The sequence below is a fragment of the Carcharhinus amblyrhynchos genome, chromosome 3 (genome assembly GCF_965287045.1).
Source record: "Carcharhinus amblyrhynchos chromosome 3, sCarAmb.v2.hapA, whole genome shotgun sequence".
Taxonomy (NCBI): Eukaryota; Metazoa; Chordata; class Chondrichthyes; order Carcharhiniformes; family Carcharhinidae; genus Carcharhinus; species Carcharhinus amblyrhynchos.
In genome coordinates this window covers 97,200,210-97,217,043 of record NC_137326.1, presented here as the reverse complement: position 1 = coordinate 97,217,043, position 16,834 = coordinate 97,200,210, and the positions used below count along the sequence as shown (strand labels likewise).

Here is a 16,834-nt window from a genome sequence, read left to right as displayed (position 1 = left end):
AACATCTGCCATGCAATTTCCATAGGCGAGAGAAAGAGAACACTCTCCTAGGGAATCACACTATTTATTTTCCGAAGTTAGGCTCAATTCCTTTGGGGATTTTAGGTTTATGATTAAATCGTTCCAGCTTCACTTTCGTCATATCACCAGCCACTGATTGCCCGAAGTAGGGGGGTTAACTTTCCAGACATATCCACAGTGTTTTTCGCTGCTGGACAGAGTGTCAGTCACGGCACATATTAAACATGAAGGTGCGGTACAGCACATTCAAAAGCAAAGGGAAAAAAACCCAAACAGACACGGCTACTTGGGTGCTGAAAGAGTGCCACACCTCGCAACCATTTCGATGGGAAACGTGTTGCTCTTTCTCCACGACTTCCAGCGTGAGGGCTGCTCACACTGAGGGGGAGGCTGGCTGGTCTCAGCAGCATCGCAACAAGTCTCCAACATTCATCTCTTGAGCCACTCTCTTCCAGACATTTGGGTAACCGAGTCGGAACGGACACGGGCACTTTTGCTCAGTCTTTCAGCACTAACGCGAGAGGACAGCAGCCTCTTCACCTGTGAGCGACAGGATCAGCTAAATCTGTACATCAAAGCCTGGAGAGAGTTATATGTGTGCTATAGTATTACAGAGCTGACTGCCAGCACCTCTATGTGTGTGTATTGTGCTGAATGTACTTACATTGTATTCTTCTTTGTTCCTCTCTCTCCCCCCTCTCTCTCTCTCCCTCGCTCTCTCTCGCTGTCTCTGCCTCTCACTGGAGTTTTTTGGGATATTCAACAGGATTCTCCCGACTGCTCCGTCCCTGGGCTCGCAACAAAGATGGCTTTTTTTTTCCAGCAGCCGCCTGACGTCAATGATCCGGGTAGTTCGGTTCCTGGGGGTAGAGCCAAAAATAGGCAGCAGAGTCAACTAGTCATTCAAAGACAAACAGGGTCTGAGAGAGGCAGATAAAGAGACTCGGAAGGTGGGGGCGGGGGGAACCAAATAAAGACACCCAGAGAGAGTCAAATGAAAAGACTTAGAGAGAGAGAGAGAGAGAGTGTGGTCCAAATTTAGCGATGGCACAAATACAGCTGGCATTGTCAGCAGTAGAGATGGAAGAATCAAATTACAGCATACACGAATGGATTCATTGAATTGGCAAAAAAACTGTGGCAAATTTGGTTTCAATGAAGGCACGTAGGCCTAAAAAGACTAGATTATAGCATTTTCAAAATGAGGAAAAAAACTAGAAACACTGGTCATCCAAAAAGACATTGGAGTCCAGATATGTGTAAAGACCATAAGATTTAGAAACAAAATTAGGCCATTCGGCCCAACGAGGCTGGTCCCCCATTCAATCATGGCTAATAAATTTCTCAACCCCGTTCTCCCGCTCTTGCGCCGTAGCCTGTGATCGCTTTACCAATCAGGCACCTTCTGTTTCTCTTAAATACACTCAATAATCTGGCCCTCACAGCCTTCTGTAGCAATGAATTCCATAGATTCACTACCCTCTCTTTACGATTCTCTCTTCCATCAGGAAAAGATACAAAAGTCTGAGGTCACATACCAACCCACTCAAGAGCAGCTTCTTTCCTACTGCTGTCAGATTTTTGAATGGACTTACCTCACATTAAGTTGATCTTCCTCTACACCCTAGCTCTGACTGTAACATTACATTCTGCACTCTCTTGTTTCCTTCTCTATGAATGGTATGCTTTACTATATGTTAATACATGTGGCAATAATAAATAAATTAAATCAGACCGAATCTCTGCTTCAAGAAATTCCTCCTCATCTCAGTTCTAAAGGGCCATTCCTTTACTCCGAGTCTGTGCCCTAATATCCAAGTCGCTCTTACTAACAGAAACATCTTCCTCATGTCCATTTTATTCAAAAATCATGGAAGGGGCAGAAAATAAACAAAAAATTAAAGAGATATTAGCCTTTATATCTCATACACTAGAATGCAAACAGGTTTAAAGTTATGCTTCAACTACGCAAATTGCTGATTAGATTTCACCTGGAATATTGAGAGGAGTTCTGGGTGCTATTCCTTAGAAAGGATATGTTGGCCATTTGAAGGAAGTGCAGCATAAATTTACCAGATGATACCCGAACTCAACAGGTTAAATTACACGGTGAAATTATGTAAATTAGGGTTGTATTTCTTGGAATTTAGAATGTTTGGGTGATCTGATTGAATTTTGCAAGACATTAAGAGGAACTGAAACATTAGAGAGAGTGAAACGATTTTTGTTTATTGGGGAATCGAATACCAGGGATCTAAATATTAGATGTGGAGATGCTGGTGTTGGACTGAGGTAAACACAGTAAGAAGTTTCACAACATCAGATTAAAGTCCAACAGGTTTATTTGGTAGCTCAAACCATTAGCTTTTGGAGTGTTACTCCTTCATCAGATGGCTGGGATTTCCATTCACAAACAAGGCATATAAAGACACAATGGAATTTCAACCATCATTTTGTAAATTGAGTTTGTGTTTTTATATGCCCTGTTTGTGAACTGAAATCCCACTCACCTGATGAAGGGGCAGTGCTCTGAAAGCTAGTGCTTATGCTACCAAATATTAGAGCCAGATCTTTCTGAAGTGAAGTTAGGAAACACTTCAACATGTAGAAATCTGGAATTCTTTTCTGCAAACAGCAGTTGATGCTGCGTCAATTGTTGTTTGATTGATAGATTTGTGTTAACCACATGTCTCAAGGGATAGGAGACAAAGGTGGGTAAATAGAATTAGGTTGCACATCAGCCATTATCATATTGAATGGTTGAAGAGGCTAAATGGGCATTTCTCATCATTTATTGTGAGGAATTAAAGTGTCACACTGTGTATTTTTTATAAAATATCTATAGATATGTTCATTGCTATTTTTAAAATTTTAAAACTGAACAAAGACCTTTAAAATGGTTGAACCTATGTCTGTCTATGGCCTGAACAAAAGAGCTACCTAGCAGTTTCAGGAGAATTTGCACCTTGTTATTTCCAAGGAGCCATAACAACCTCTTGTGGGCTGTACAGCCCCACTTCAAGGAGAGGTCAGCTACTTCAAATACGAAGGTCACCTACAATTAACAACCCAGGCTGGCCAGAAGGATTGTCTGCTAAGACAAAGGCGTCACCTTCCTTTCAATTCCTAATGCTCGAGACATTTAATAGTCTTGGGAATCCAGACAAAAGAAATACATCCTTTGTCAAAGACCTGATGGAGATGTGGGAGTCATGTAACTTGGGCCTCTGGCTTGTGGGACCAGTAATACTGCTGTGCCAATAATACAGCTCAGTCTGCTACTTACCATCTAAATAGCAGCCTCTCAGATAAGGAGTTCTGCTCAGCTGAAATACCTTGCCTCCATCTACATTGCTTTTGCTGGAATTTCTGCTGGTAACTGAAACAACTTCCTACTCAGAAACAATTTGATGTGTAGCAAGGTGGTCACCACCCCAATAGTTTTAGACTAGCCAAACAAAGAGAGAGAAACTGAACAGCTACAGGTCATCCCAGGGGTTTTCAGTAGCTCTGGAGTGGCTCAGTCTTAGGCTTGGCAGGCAAACAGAGTCAGCCGAGACCCAATATCCCTGCAAGATGAACCAGAAGTCAGATTAATAGAAACCTGATTGAAGGGGATTTGGTGCTTGGATAAAGCCTCTGATTAAAACACAGGGGCAAACCCTGCGGCCAGGAGAGGAGCACAGACTGCCTGACAGGAAGTGGAAGATACCCAGTTCCTGGAGTGTTACTAACTGCAAGATGAGGTAGTAATGCAAAATTGGAGACGCACCCAAGAAGCCTGGAGATGGAGAGTAAACAGTATCCATCAGACTCCTTTGTCTCCTGGGGTAGCATGGTGGCACAGTGCTGCTTCACAGTGCCAGAGATTCAGATTTGATTCCCGGCTTGAGTCACTGTCTGTGTGGAGTTTGTATGTTCTTCCATGTCTCCGTGGGTTCTTTCTGGGTGCTCTGGTTTCTTCCCACATTCTGAAAGACGTGCTGGTTAGGTACATTAACCTGAACAGGTGCTGGACTGTGGCGATGAGGGGAATTTCAAAGGAAATTCATTGCATAATTAATGTAAGTCTTTCTTGTGACTAATAAATAAACATTCACTTTACTGGTCAAGAAATTCTAAAATTTGCCCATGTCATCCAGATGGCTGGACACGTGGGCATTAGTGAAAGTTTAGCCTGCATCAGTAAGCACTTTAATTGGTCTTGCCTGTGGCCCGATATAGCTGAATATTTCAAAATCTGCCAAGTTGCAGGAAAATCCCGACCTGCTTTTAATCTGGCCCCCTCCAGCGCATCCCAGCATTGAGTGAACCTTTAGATTTTGTGGGCTGCCTACCCAAAACCAAGTCTGGCTACCAATATCCTCATCACAATGAATTTTTCTATCAAATTCCCCAAAGGTACCACATCCCTTTGAACGAGTACACTATCAAGGGCAGGAGTCTTAGTAGTGTTGAAGAGCAGAAGGATCTTGGGGTCTGGGTCCACAGGACTCTTAAATTGGCCTCGCAGGTGGAGGATGTGGTCAAGAAGGCGTATGGTGTACTGGCCTTCATTAATTGACGGATTGAGTTTAGGAGTCGGGAGGTAATGCTGCAACTTTATAAGACCCTTGTCAGGCCTCACTTGGAGTACTGTGCGCAGTTCTGGTCGCCTCACTATAGGAAGGACGTAGAAACTATTGAAAGGGTACAGAGGAGATTTACATGGATGTTGCCTGGACTGGGAGGCACGCTTTATGAAATAAGGTTGAGGGAGCTGGGACTCTTTTCCCTGGAGAGACGAAGGTTGAGAGGCGACCTGATAGAAGTTTATAAAATGTTGAGAGGAATAGTTAGAGTGGATTCTCAGAGGCTATTTCCCCGGGTTGAAATGGTCGCTACGAGAGGACACAGATTTAAGGTGCGGGGAGGCAAGTACAGAAGTGATGTTAGGGGTAAGTTTTTCACTCAGAGGGTGGTGAGTGAATGGAATCGGCTGCCGTCAGTGGTGGTGGAGGCGAACTCGCTGGGGTCTTTTAAAAGACTTCTGGATGAGTATATGGGATTTAATGGGATTGGGGGTTATAGATAGGTCTGTAGATTGGTAGGTGTTGATGTGATCGGTGCAACTCGTGGGCCGAAGGGCCTGTTTGTGCTGTAGTGTTCTATGTTCTATCCCCCTCTAGAAGATCACAGCCAAGGCTGTGATTGAAAGGCTGACCCTGTTCTGCACCCTCTATCACTGCAGAGAGAGATTCAATCACACCAGGGACTGAATCTCCAGTCCCAAGTAATTCAGAAGGTTGTGCATAATGTAACTATAACCCAACTGAAAGCCTTGGCAGTCCCAGAGAGCGCTAGAATGATATCACCTTACTTTGAAAGGAGCCGTGATTACGGCCACTGCCTGGAATATTTTTATGATTGAAATAAGAGTTCAGGCTTCCTGCTGTTCACAACCAGGCACTCCCCAAAAGATAAAGGGGGCTTCATCCACTTTGAACTAATTTATAGGCATGAGATGCAGAGCCTCCTAAACCGTGAAAGGAAATTTTCTGTAATCCCAGGGAGGACATCTCCATGTTGAATTGTCAGAGATCCTGGGTACCAGCACTCTTGGTCGATTTGAGTACAAACAATATTAGACACCATGCATATTTCAATATGAGACCTTTGATGACTTGTGCACAAGGAGAAAAAACTTGCAGCTGCCCTGCAAGTGTTTCTGACACTACAAAAAAGCAACTTAGCAATTATAGTCAATTATAGAAAATCAGAAACAAACAACTTTTCTAATCCTTCATTTGTTTACATATTCACCAATTAAATCCTACCTTTTCACCCTTTCTCTTTCGATGAAAAATTGCCTTCTGCTAATCCTTCATTCACATAGCATATGTAACTAGCTGTTACAGAGAAGGCATGAAACTTTAATTTAGACAATTTAGCTTCCACACAATTTAGCTCCCAAGCTATGAAACGTCAATCTGAACATTTTAATGTCCACAGAAGTCCATCTCCAATATTTGGGAAAGATCTTTCAATGTCTGTGCAATGGCCAAGGAGCATCTGTAAACTTCCCACACACAATGAAAAGGTTCACAGATAGGCATGTGCAAGCACCAACTCTCCAACTGAGAGACCAAGTCCTAGTGCTGTTGCCCCTACACAAAGATCCTTTCTGAGCCGAGCTCAATGGCCCAGATTGGTTGGCCAAAAAGATTAGCAAACTAGGAGAAGAAAATCACTGGCTGTGTGGCTTTAACTTGTTAAAAAGGCATTATAGCCAGGAACCCGTTAACCCATGGGCATTTGCCAGTAGATGGACGAATCCAGGACTGCCAAGTTGATGAGAAGGATCCCCTAGTTGAACTTTGGCCACAAGGCTGGTAAATACTGGTATCTTGAATTACCTCAGTGCCCAACTAGTCCACCTGATTGAGCAGCATTTATAAGTCATGCAGCAGGGAAGACTGAAATTCAGAGAAATCCTGGGCAGTTCCTGCTTAGTGAAGCAGCAGCCTTGAATCAGTAATTAGTGGCAAGAGTGCTGCTTTGTGAATCCTATAAAACACAGTCTCAAGAGAAGACATTAAACCATCAGGAGGTGAGCAGTTGTTGAAGCATCTGAGTCACAGTGGCTTTCCGGGGAATTCAAAGACAAGGGGCAGGACTTCCTGGCTGCACTCGCCGCAAGACTGGCAATTCTCACCCGAGGTCAATGGACCTTTGCATGGTCCGTCCCCACCTACTAAGAGTCCCAAAGTGGGTGGGATGGGAAAATTTCAGCCAAGATCTGAAGAATTGAAATCTCTCATGAGGGAGACAGAATTTTAAATAGATTTTGTGACTCACAGTTGTCACTGATGTCTGGGTGGGTTGCTGAGAAGTCCATGTTATCTGTCTTGGTTGTGTCTGCTTTTTAATATGGAGTGCAGTGTCATGTGTTCAACCACAGTTCTCCTGTTAACTAATATTTACTTCTTGTTAATTCTGAATGTTAGAGATTAAGATATATATTGTCAATTATTTTGTTTTGCTGACTTTGTAAAGGTTATTTTGTTTGCTTAAAACTGTGGAAACTTGTGACTTTATTCTTCCAGTGGGTAACTGGGATTTTAAACTTGTCTACTTTAAACTAAAATTTACTAGTCTCTAACCCAATTGTAACAATTGTTAATAATATTTACGACACTCAAATGGAAGTCTGGTCAGACAGTGGAGTAGTAGCAATATCTCTGGATTAATATTCTGGGAATAAGAATTCAAATCCCATCACATTATCTGATGAAATTTAACTTGAATTAGTAATTTGGAATTGAAAAGCTGGTCTTCGTAATAGTGACTATCAAACCATTATCAATTGTCATAAAAATACACCTTCTTCACTAAATTCCTTTAGGGAAGGAAATCTGCCATCGTTACCTGCTGTCTACATGTGACTTAAGTCTTACAGTAACAACTCTTACCTGCCCTCTGAAATGCTGTTTTTTCAAGGGTAATTAGGGATGGGCACCAAATGGTGACCTCACCAGTGACATCTGCATCTCTTGAAAGAAGAAATCATAAAAACACAGTTACTTGTTTTGGTATTTTAACACAATCAGCCTCTAATATATTCCAAAGAGCTACCAGTACCCCAATAGCATTGGTGGGTACACACAAAGTGGCTGTGGTAAAATGCCAGCACAGACGGTACAGGATGGAAACTGGTCCTGCCCAGAACATACCCTCAAAAATGACAGTATTTTTGAATTATGCTTGAACATTGCTGTAGAACATGCAAATTCAGAGCCTTGGAGTCAGATATGTGGAGTTATAGGAAACATGACACTGAAATGGAGAGAGACCAATAATCAGACAAAGAGGTTTTAAAGCTAGAGAGTTATAGAAAGTGAGTGTTTCCGCATTGAGGTTGGGTTCAACCTATTGTTTGCCAATCGGAGACTACCAGAAGCCTGCAGCTTTCTGATGCCCTTCATTGGTGCCCCCTCACTGGGGCAGCATGGTGGCACAGTGTCTCACAGTGCCAGGGACCTGGGTTCAATTCCTAACTTAGGTCACTGTCTGTGTGGTGTTTGCATATTCTCTACTGGGTTTCCTCTGGGTGCTCCGGTTTCCTCCTGTAGTCCAAAGATGTACAGTTTAGGTCCATTGGCCATGCTACATTCTCTCTGACTGTGTTTTCATAGTAACTACATTGCAGTATGAATGTAAGCCCACTTATGACTAATAAATAAATAAACTTAAATAATAAACTAAAACTGATATGTGAACTGGTTAGAAAATTCAGTACTAATAGGGATAGCCTTTAAGATGCCAGAAAGCACAGTAGCATTTGGCAACTGGAAGAAGTAATCATGACATAGAAAATCCAAGAACAGTAACTTACAATTTGGCCACATTTCAAGAATTCAAACAACTTTTATGGCCTTGAACACAGAGATACATGAAACGTGAAGGCCAAGGAGATGTCGAGAAAATATGAAGAGTGACTAGTTGCAAAAAGAGGTACAAAAGCCTTAAATGACCAGGCTTGTTTAGATAATCAGCGGAATGTATTCACTCAAACGTGTTGTCACTACTGAGCTAACAGATGGGAATTAGTAATAGCATACAGACAGACAGAAACAAAGAGAGATTGAGAACAGGGTTGCAATTCTGTCTCTCTCTTGAAGTGAAATAAATCAGTATTCTTTGAACAAAACTCAAAATTTGGCTGACTTTGTCCCACTCAGATTGATTGCGCATTATAAAACCATCAGGAAGAGAAGTACAGAACCATTTATGATGTCTATTCACCAATTGTATCAAGCATTTTATGTCACATTTTGTTGTTACATGTATACATTCATAGCATGTCTTCTATTTTTAACTTTTATGGTTCGACAATAACGAGATATATTTTTGATCAAATGGAGGATATCTTGCACATTTAAGTTGTAAAATTTAGAATATTTTGTGTTCCACATAGTCTCTGTGCATTTACTTTGTGCCTTTTATTAACATCTTTGACATAAAAGTCACCCATTCAATGGCTTCAGCGCCGAACAGCAAATACACATGAAGCAGTTCCTCTAAACAAACCCCTCATGTGGTTCCTGAAGAGAACCATTTCAGTTTTGAGCACAACCTGCATAATGCGCCAGAGTACTTCATCTCCTTTTATTAAAATCTGAAAGCATTTATTTACTACTACACGTACGCCAGTTTAGTCACCTTTATAAATAGCACACAATGGAAATCCCAAAGGTGTGACTAAGATCTTCATAATGGTTGCATTATGTTCACAGGTTGGTCTTTCCATGTGTGCTATTTATGTTACAGTTCAAAATCTAGACATATTATTTATTTATTTATTAGTCACAAATAAGTCTTATATTAATGCTGCAATGAAGTTACTATGAAACTCCCCGAGTTGCCACACTCCGGCGCCTGTTCTGGTCAATGCACCTAACCAGCACATCTTTCAGACTGTGGGAGGAAATCGGAGCACTGGATGAAAGCTATGCAGACATGAGAAAAATGTGCAAACTCCACACAGACAGTGACCTATGTTGAGAATCAAACCCGGGTCCGTGGCATTGTGAGGCAGCAGTGCTAACCACAGTGCCATCATGCCTCCCTTGGGCAAAATCTTACCAAAAAATGGCACTGTGTTGTTTTCAGTGAGAAAACCAATGTGTTTTTCTGCAGAGAAACTGGTCAGTTTTCTCTCCAAACTTTACCACTCTGCTCAAAGAAATTAAGGGGGTATGCTTCATGCCTTTCGCACCCACCACTGATCTTCAGCCCTTCCCACCTTCTCTCCCCAGTCTGAGCTGGCACCCACCTCCACTGCCATGATTTACGCCCCCCCCCCCGGCTTCCCCTAATGGCCATGGCTGCCAACTCCTCCACCTCTGTCCGTTCCCAGCCACCACCACATCTAAATGAATGTCTTCTCTGCTCCCCCACCCAATGAGGCTCCCACTGGGGTCCACCTCTTGGCACAGGTATGGTGCCAACCTGTGCCAAGGGCCGGTGTCAGCAAGCATTGCCAGGTCTTTGCCTGGCCATGTACCTCTCTCCCAGAGGCTACACTCACGTTTATGCCCCTGGTGAGACAACCACAAATGGCTTATGTCTAGGTGACTCTGTTGTAAATGATGCTAGCTGAATATCCGTCGAGGGGGAAAATCCCGGACAGTGTGCTTGGTAATGACATGCTGATATATTAAAAAGAGCTTTCTGCAGTCTCTTACCATCACTTCACCGGCGAGAGGTCAAAAAGATCTAGATCTTGAGCTGGCACCGCCATTCCCACAGACAGAGAGTGCAAGCCCAAAATTGGCCTGTAACTTGTCTTCTAATATTTTGTACAAGCAATAGTAAAAAAACAATTACCCATCTTGATATAACCAGAGGATAATTTATGTTCAGGAATGCAAATTGCATTTTAATCAGTACTAATGTCAAATGAAAGAGCATTTCAGGCCCTGGGGTATTGTGCAGATTAATTTCAAAACTGAAATAATAATTGGCTCCACTCCTGAGAACATACATTCTATTTAACTAATACATCCAGCAATTTTTCTCATTTGAGAGATGAGCAAAACAAAACACTTTTACACAATTTAGCACCATCAATACAAAAGATGCGCACATTTGAAATCTTTAACGTGAAATAACATGGTTAATACTTCCTTTAAAAAAACCTTCATTTAAAAAAATCTCAGCTGTATTCTTATTAGATCACAAAGCTTTACTTGCTTCTGTATGTGCAAGTTGCAATTGAAGAAATACAATTGTCTTATTGTTGATTTATTGCTTGTTTAGGCAAAAGGCGGGGAATTATAGGCCGGTTAGTTTAACGTCTGTGGTAGGTAAAATATTAGAATCCGTCATTAAGGAGGAAATTGCGAGGCATCTTGAAGGGAATTGCTTGATAGGGCAGACGCAACACGGTTTCATTAAAGGGAAGTCGTGTCTGACAAATTTACTGGAGTTCTATGAGGATGTGTCTAGGGCAGTGGATAGAGGAGAGCCGGTGGATGTGGTCTTTCTGGATTTTCAGAAGGCGTTTGACAAGGTACCTCACAAGAGGTTATTGCAGAAGGTCAGGGGACATGGAGTTGGGGGTAGGGTGTTAGCGTGGATAGAGGATTGGTTGTCAAATAGGAGGCAGAGAGTGGGGGTCAATGGGTGCTATTCAGATTGGCGGTTGGTGACTAGTGGGGTGCCCCAGGGGTCGGTGCTGGGGCCTCAGCTATTGATCTGGAGGAGGGAACCGAGTGTAGGGTGTCGAAATTTGCTGATGACACCAAGATTGGGGGAAAGGCAAATTGTGCGGAGGGTGTGGAGAGTCTGCAGAAGGATCTAGATAGGCTGGGCGAATGGGCCAGGAAATGGCAAATGGAATTTAATGTTGGCAAGTGTGAGGTGGTCCACTTTGGTAGGAAGAATGGTAGGAAGGACTATTACTTACGTGGCGAAAAACTGCAGCAGGCGACGGTGCAGAGGGACCTCGGGGTCCTTGTGCATGAGTCGCAAAAACCCAGCTTGCAGGTGCAGCAGGTGGTCAGGAAGGCGAATGGGATGCTGGCCTTCATAGCGAGGGGGATTGAATATAAAAGTAGGGAGGTCTTGCTGCAGCTGTATAGGGCATTGGTGAGGCCGCAGCTGGAGTACTGTGTGCAGTTTTGGGCGCCGCACCTGCGCAAGGATATTTTGGCCTTGGAGGGAGTGCAGAGGAGGTTTACTAGGCTGATACCGGAGTTGAGGGGATTGAGCTATGAGGAGAGGCTGAATAAACTAGGCTTGTACTCGTTGGAGTTTAGAAGAATGAGGGGAGATCTCATTGAGACGTATAAGATGATGAATGGGATGGATAGGATAGAGGTGGAGAGACTGTTCCCGCTCAAAAAAGACAGTAGGACTAGGGGGCACAGCCTCAAGATAAAGGGGAGGCGGTTTAGAACGGAGTTGAGGAGGAACTTCTTCACTCAAAGGGTGGTGAATCTCTGGAATTCTCTGCCCGTTGAAGTGGTGGAGGCTGCCTCGCTGAATATTTTTAAGAAGCGGGTTGATGGGTTTTTGATAAGAGAGGGGATTAAGGGTTATGGGGAGAGGGCGGGAAAGTGGAACTGAGCCACGACAGATCAGCCATGATCTTACTGAATGGCGGGGCAGGCTCGAAGGGCTAGATGGCCTACTCCTGCTCCTATTTCTTATGTTTTTATGTTCTTATTAGAGGTTATATTGTTCATTTTTGATGAAAATACACGTGTGCTTTTATACAACATAAAAATAAACATCCAATCTAGTTGAGAAATGAATCTGTTACAGAAATTCTGATGATATTAATCACTTATTAAACTAATTGTTCATTGACAATGCAAGCTGGATAATGTTTGATTGCACTGACTTTAAATATTTAACCTAAGCACTTTACAAAACGTGCCAAGAATATGTTTAGCTAGTAATTAATGATAAGATCGATATATGCTCATCATGTCAGGTTATTTTACACTTTGCGTGAAGATTTTTTTGAACAACATAATTACAGTTTCACCAGGAATAGCCACCTCAGGAAGTATCGTTGATGTTTTCTGATAATGTTATTGTATAGCAGCCAAAGGGGGTATTACCTCATAATGAAGGTGAAGCGAACACCAATGATACAGTGTCAACCAGGGCAGGATATTTAGGTTTAGGTAGCAGCAGGAATAGAGGATGATGGGCATTAAAAATAGCACACTGACTTCCCCTTGGACCAAAGTGAAAAGAAAAACTTTTGTGCTCATATGGCATTTTTCATAACTGCTGGTCTTCTCAAAGCACTTCACAAAGCCCAACATGTCTCGGTGGCAGGGACCATCACTCTGGTGCATCTGGAGAACATTTTTTGTGCTGATGAGCACAAGCCGCGTGTAGGCAAATTTCACAGTTTGAGTAGTGCAGTGTACAAGTCTGTGTTGTAGGCATTTTTCAAGGAGACGCTTTGCTGAGTGTACCCAACAGCTCTGCCAAACCATTTGATTGTTGTTAGAGAGGGCTCCTTGCGAGTGTTTGCAAAGTCCTGCCGGCATTATCTGTCATCATCCTCTGGGGAATGCCACGTGTAGCAAGATGTCACTCCCACTTTCCAGTCACTGTGGTGCTCTCCATGCTCCATCTCAGAGAAATAGTAGGCTTCACACTAGCCTGAATATGAGTCGACAAGGACCAGATGCTGTTTTTCATTCAGTTTGAATGTATCTGTCACAGTGACTGACCATAGAAGGTCTGGGGCCTCATGAAAGTGCAATGGTTCTTTGGTTTGATGAAGCTTGAACATTTTGCATGGTGCACATCTGGACACTTATCTCTCTATTTCCACATACATTGAGGGCCAGTACATGATTTCCTTTGCCATGCACTTTGTTGTTTCTGGGTGTCCTTGGGTACAGTAGCTCTGCGGGGAAATGGGGATGATGAACCTCTGGCTCCATAGTATCTGTCCATCTTTCATGGTTAACTCCATTCGTGTGGCATAGAAATTACGGAGCTCACGGGGAAGATCCTTTGACATCACAGGCCACCCTGACACAATGACTTCATGGAGTGCCTGCATGTTTGATCTACTTGTCGGGTGCTTTGAGTTCCTCAATTCTGCAGGGTGGCACTACTTGAATTATCATATCAATATCCTCCTTACTGTCTGCTTACTTGATGGTTGGTAGGTAAGCCCTGAAGAGGGCATCTGTGAGGTATATCTCCTTGCCGCGCTTGTAAGTTACACTGAGGCTGTAGCATTGTAACTTGCACATCATCCTCTGTTGCAGGCATGGTGGTAGAATATGAAGAAATTTTTTTTAGGATAGTGACGAGATTTTGGGGGTCAGTTTCAATGTTAGCAAGGATGGTGAAGTCATGAAATTTCTGACATGTGAAGACTAAGGCAAGGAGTTCCTTCTCAATTCGAGCATTGCGGCTTTCTGTATCAGTGGGAATCCTTGATGCAAAGGCTGCTGGCCTGCCATTCTGGATACAGACTACACTGAGTCTGTGCTGAAAGGCATCTGCTGGTAAGATTACAGATGCTCGAACACTGAAGTATTGTAACATTGGAGGGGCTGAAAGAAGATGCTTGAGTTTGTTGAATGCAGCAGCCTCCTGCCAACACCATTCCACATCCTGGTGGATAAGCTGATGGATGTGTCCAGTTACCTCTCTGTAACAGGGAATGAACTTTGATAGATAATTTGTCATGCCGAGGAAATGCTGCAGGACCTGCATATCCTCAGGAATGGGCATTTGCCATGTAGGCGTTTTCTTGTGTGGGTCTGGCGTCACACCATTGACTGTGAGCAGGAGGCTCATGTAGGGGAACAGGCTGACCTTGAATCTACATTAAGCAGAATTGAGCTCCAACTGAATGGTTCTGATTTTGTCGATGATCAAATGCAGATGTGCATCATGTTCTTGCATTGTACGACCCCAGACCAGAATGTCATCTATGATAATTTCACAGGATTGCCCTGCATAGACTATGGGAAGGGCTCACTACCAATAGGGATTTCATAGGGCATGTGATGGAGGAACCTGTATTTGCCTATTTGAATATAGTGAGCTTTGAAGATTTTTCATCCATGGGATTTGCCAAGTTCCAAATTGTGCATCCAGGATGCTGAAAACATTAGCATTGGGGTGTCAGCTGTAACCTGTTCAACTATTTCATTGGGCGATGGATGTCAGAAGTGCTCTATTCAAGTGCACTGGGTCAATGCAGATCCTCATTGTGCCATCTTTATTTACTGCAGTTACCAACGCACAATCCCACTCTGTGGCTTCATCTATGGGGGCAATGACACCCAGTCTTATCATTCTAAACATTTATCGATATCTTTTATTTGATAGCAAGAGGCGGTCTTCTTGGAGGACAGGCAGTGGGTGTTACCAAGTCATTCAGCCCCATGTAACATATAATGGGCACTTTTGGTACTGAGAAAACTTCCAGTTCTACCCTAAATTCCTTGGTGCTTCTCTCCACTGCTCATTTAGAATGCTGATTTTAATGTGAGGTTCTTTTTTTCAGAGCAATTGTGTATGCACAGCACTGGGGTGTATTCCACACACTAGGCAGTCTCTTAGGAATTCATCAATGAGACTACCAAACACATAACCAAAAGCTCTGGTGAAAAAGTGGAATATATGATTGTACCAACTCATGCACCAGAATTCTACTGCCCCACCTGCCACAGATTCGGAGCTGACAAGGGGCGGGCAATGTAAATGTCTGTTGTCCTTGGGCGGGATTTTCTGGTCTCACTCGAACAAGGCTGTAAAATCCTGTCCATGAAATTTCTGGTTAGTGATGTTAAAAACATGTCAAGCCAAGATGACATTTTTTACTGACAGACATATCTATTCAAATTTTTTTAACAGTACCTCGGGATCCTCTTCATCTTCCTCCCCTTGGTAGATTCAGATTTTTCAACCACCTCTGGGCCCATTAGTTTCAATGTGTATGCTTGTACATTCTTCAATTGATCAGAGAGACCAGCACAACAGTATATGCATCATTTGTTTTCAAACTTCTTCCAGTTGTCAGCAATGTTTTCATCAAAGATGAGTGGGTCATAGAAATATAGAAAATAGTAGTATATGTAGGCCATTCAGCCCTTCAAGTCTGCTCCGCCATTCATTTTGATCATGGCTGATCATCAAATTCAATATCCTGATCCCACCTTCCCCCCTATATTTCTTGATCCCTTTGATAGAAACATAGAAAATAAAAGCAGTAAGTCCACGTGCAATCTCAAGCAGCTCCTGACAACATGCAAATTTGCTAAATTGGACAGGAATAACGACAGGACTACAACTTAAATTGTTTACTTCAAGCTCTTTACTGATTCTGACATGCTGGATGTGTGGCCACACCATCACATTGTTTCACGTGTCCAGGTCATAACACTATATACATGAACATACAGTCAGCAAGCTCCCAGATAAAAGATAAAAGACCAGATATTCTGTTTTTTAGGATGTTGATTGAGGAATAAATTTTGGGAAGGAGACCAGAGATAAATTCCTTGCTGTTCTTCAAAATTGTGCTCTGGGATCTGATATATACTCCTAAGTAGGCAGATGAGGCCTTAGTTTAACACCTCATCAGAAATACAGCACCTTCAACAGTGCAGCCCTCCCTCAGTACTGCACTGGATTGTCAACCTTGATTTTTGCAGTCAGTCCCTGGAATGAAGCTTGAACCTGGAACCGTATGATTCAGAGACAAGTGAGCTACCAAATCAACCATGATTGGCACTAACGACAAAGAAGATTGAATAGATCTCTGAATGAGATATTCAAAACCCTGAAGAGCTTTGATAAAATAAATAGGGAAAAATCTATTTATACTGATTGGTGTGTCAGTAAGTAAATGGCATAAACTGAGATCATCACGAAAAGGATAGGGTTGCTTAGCGATTGTAATTTACGTAAAAGCTTATTAGGACATGGAGTATCTCATCTAATTTACTAATGGAAATCGAATCCAGAATAATTTTTTAAAGGAACTTGATAAATCTTTGAAGAAAGAATTAAGATGTGTGGGAAAGAGCATTGAGATTGGATGGATCACTCAGAGCGTTGACCTATGGAGGGGGCAACGAGCTCTTCATTTCCATTGTTGAAACTTTCGGCATTGATGTGAATGCAAAATGAGCAAAGTTTGGTTGGCCATGCGTCATACACTAACTCACCCATGTTACCTAATTTACTTTTCACTGCTTCTGTGTGAAGGATAATCAAGTGGAGTGAATAATGGATGTTGATTGGCTCTTGCCCATTTATGTACCCAACACAAGAT

At 42.6% G+C, this 16,834-nt stretch overlaps 1 protein-coding gene across 1 annotated transcript in view; it reads right to left on the bottom strand.

Annotated features, from left to right (window-relative positions):
* vamp2 (vesicle-associated membrane protein 2) overlaps positions 1-921 on the bottom strand; it is a 117,278-nt gene extending 116,357 nt beyond the window's left edge. The window contains exon 1 of the mRNA XM_080185554.1: positions 686-921. Within this exon, the coding sequence (XP_080041680.1) occupies positions 686-687 (2 nt within the window). The 5' untranslated portion in view covers positions 688-921. The remainder of the gene's footprint in view (positions 1-685) is intronic.
* Positions 922-16,834: the final 15,913 nt, after the last annotated feature.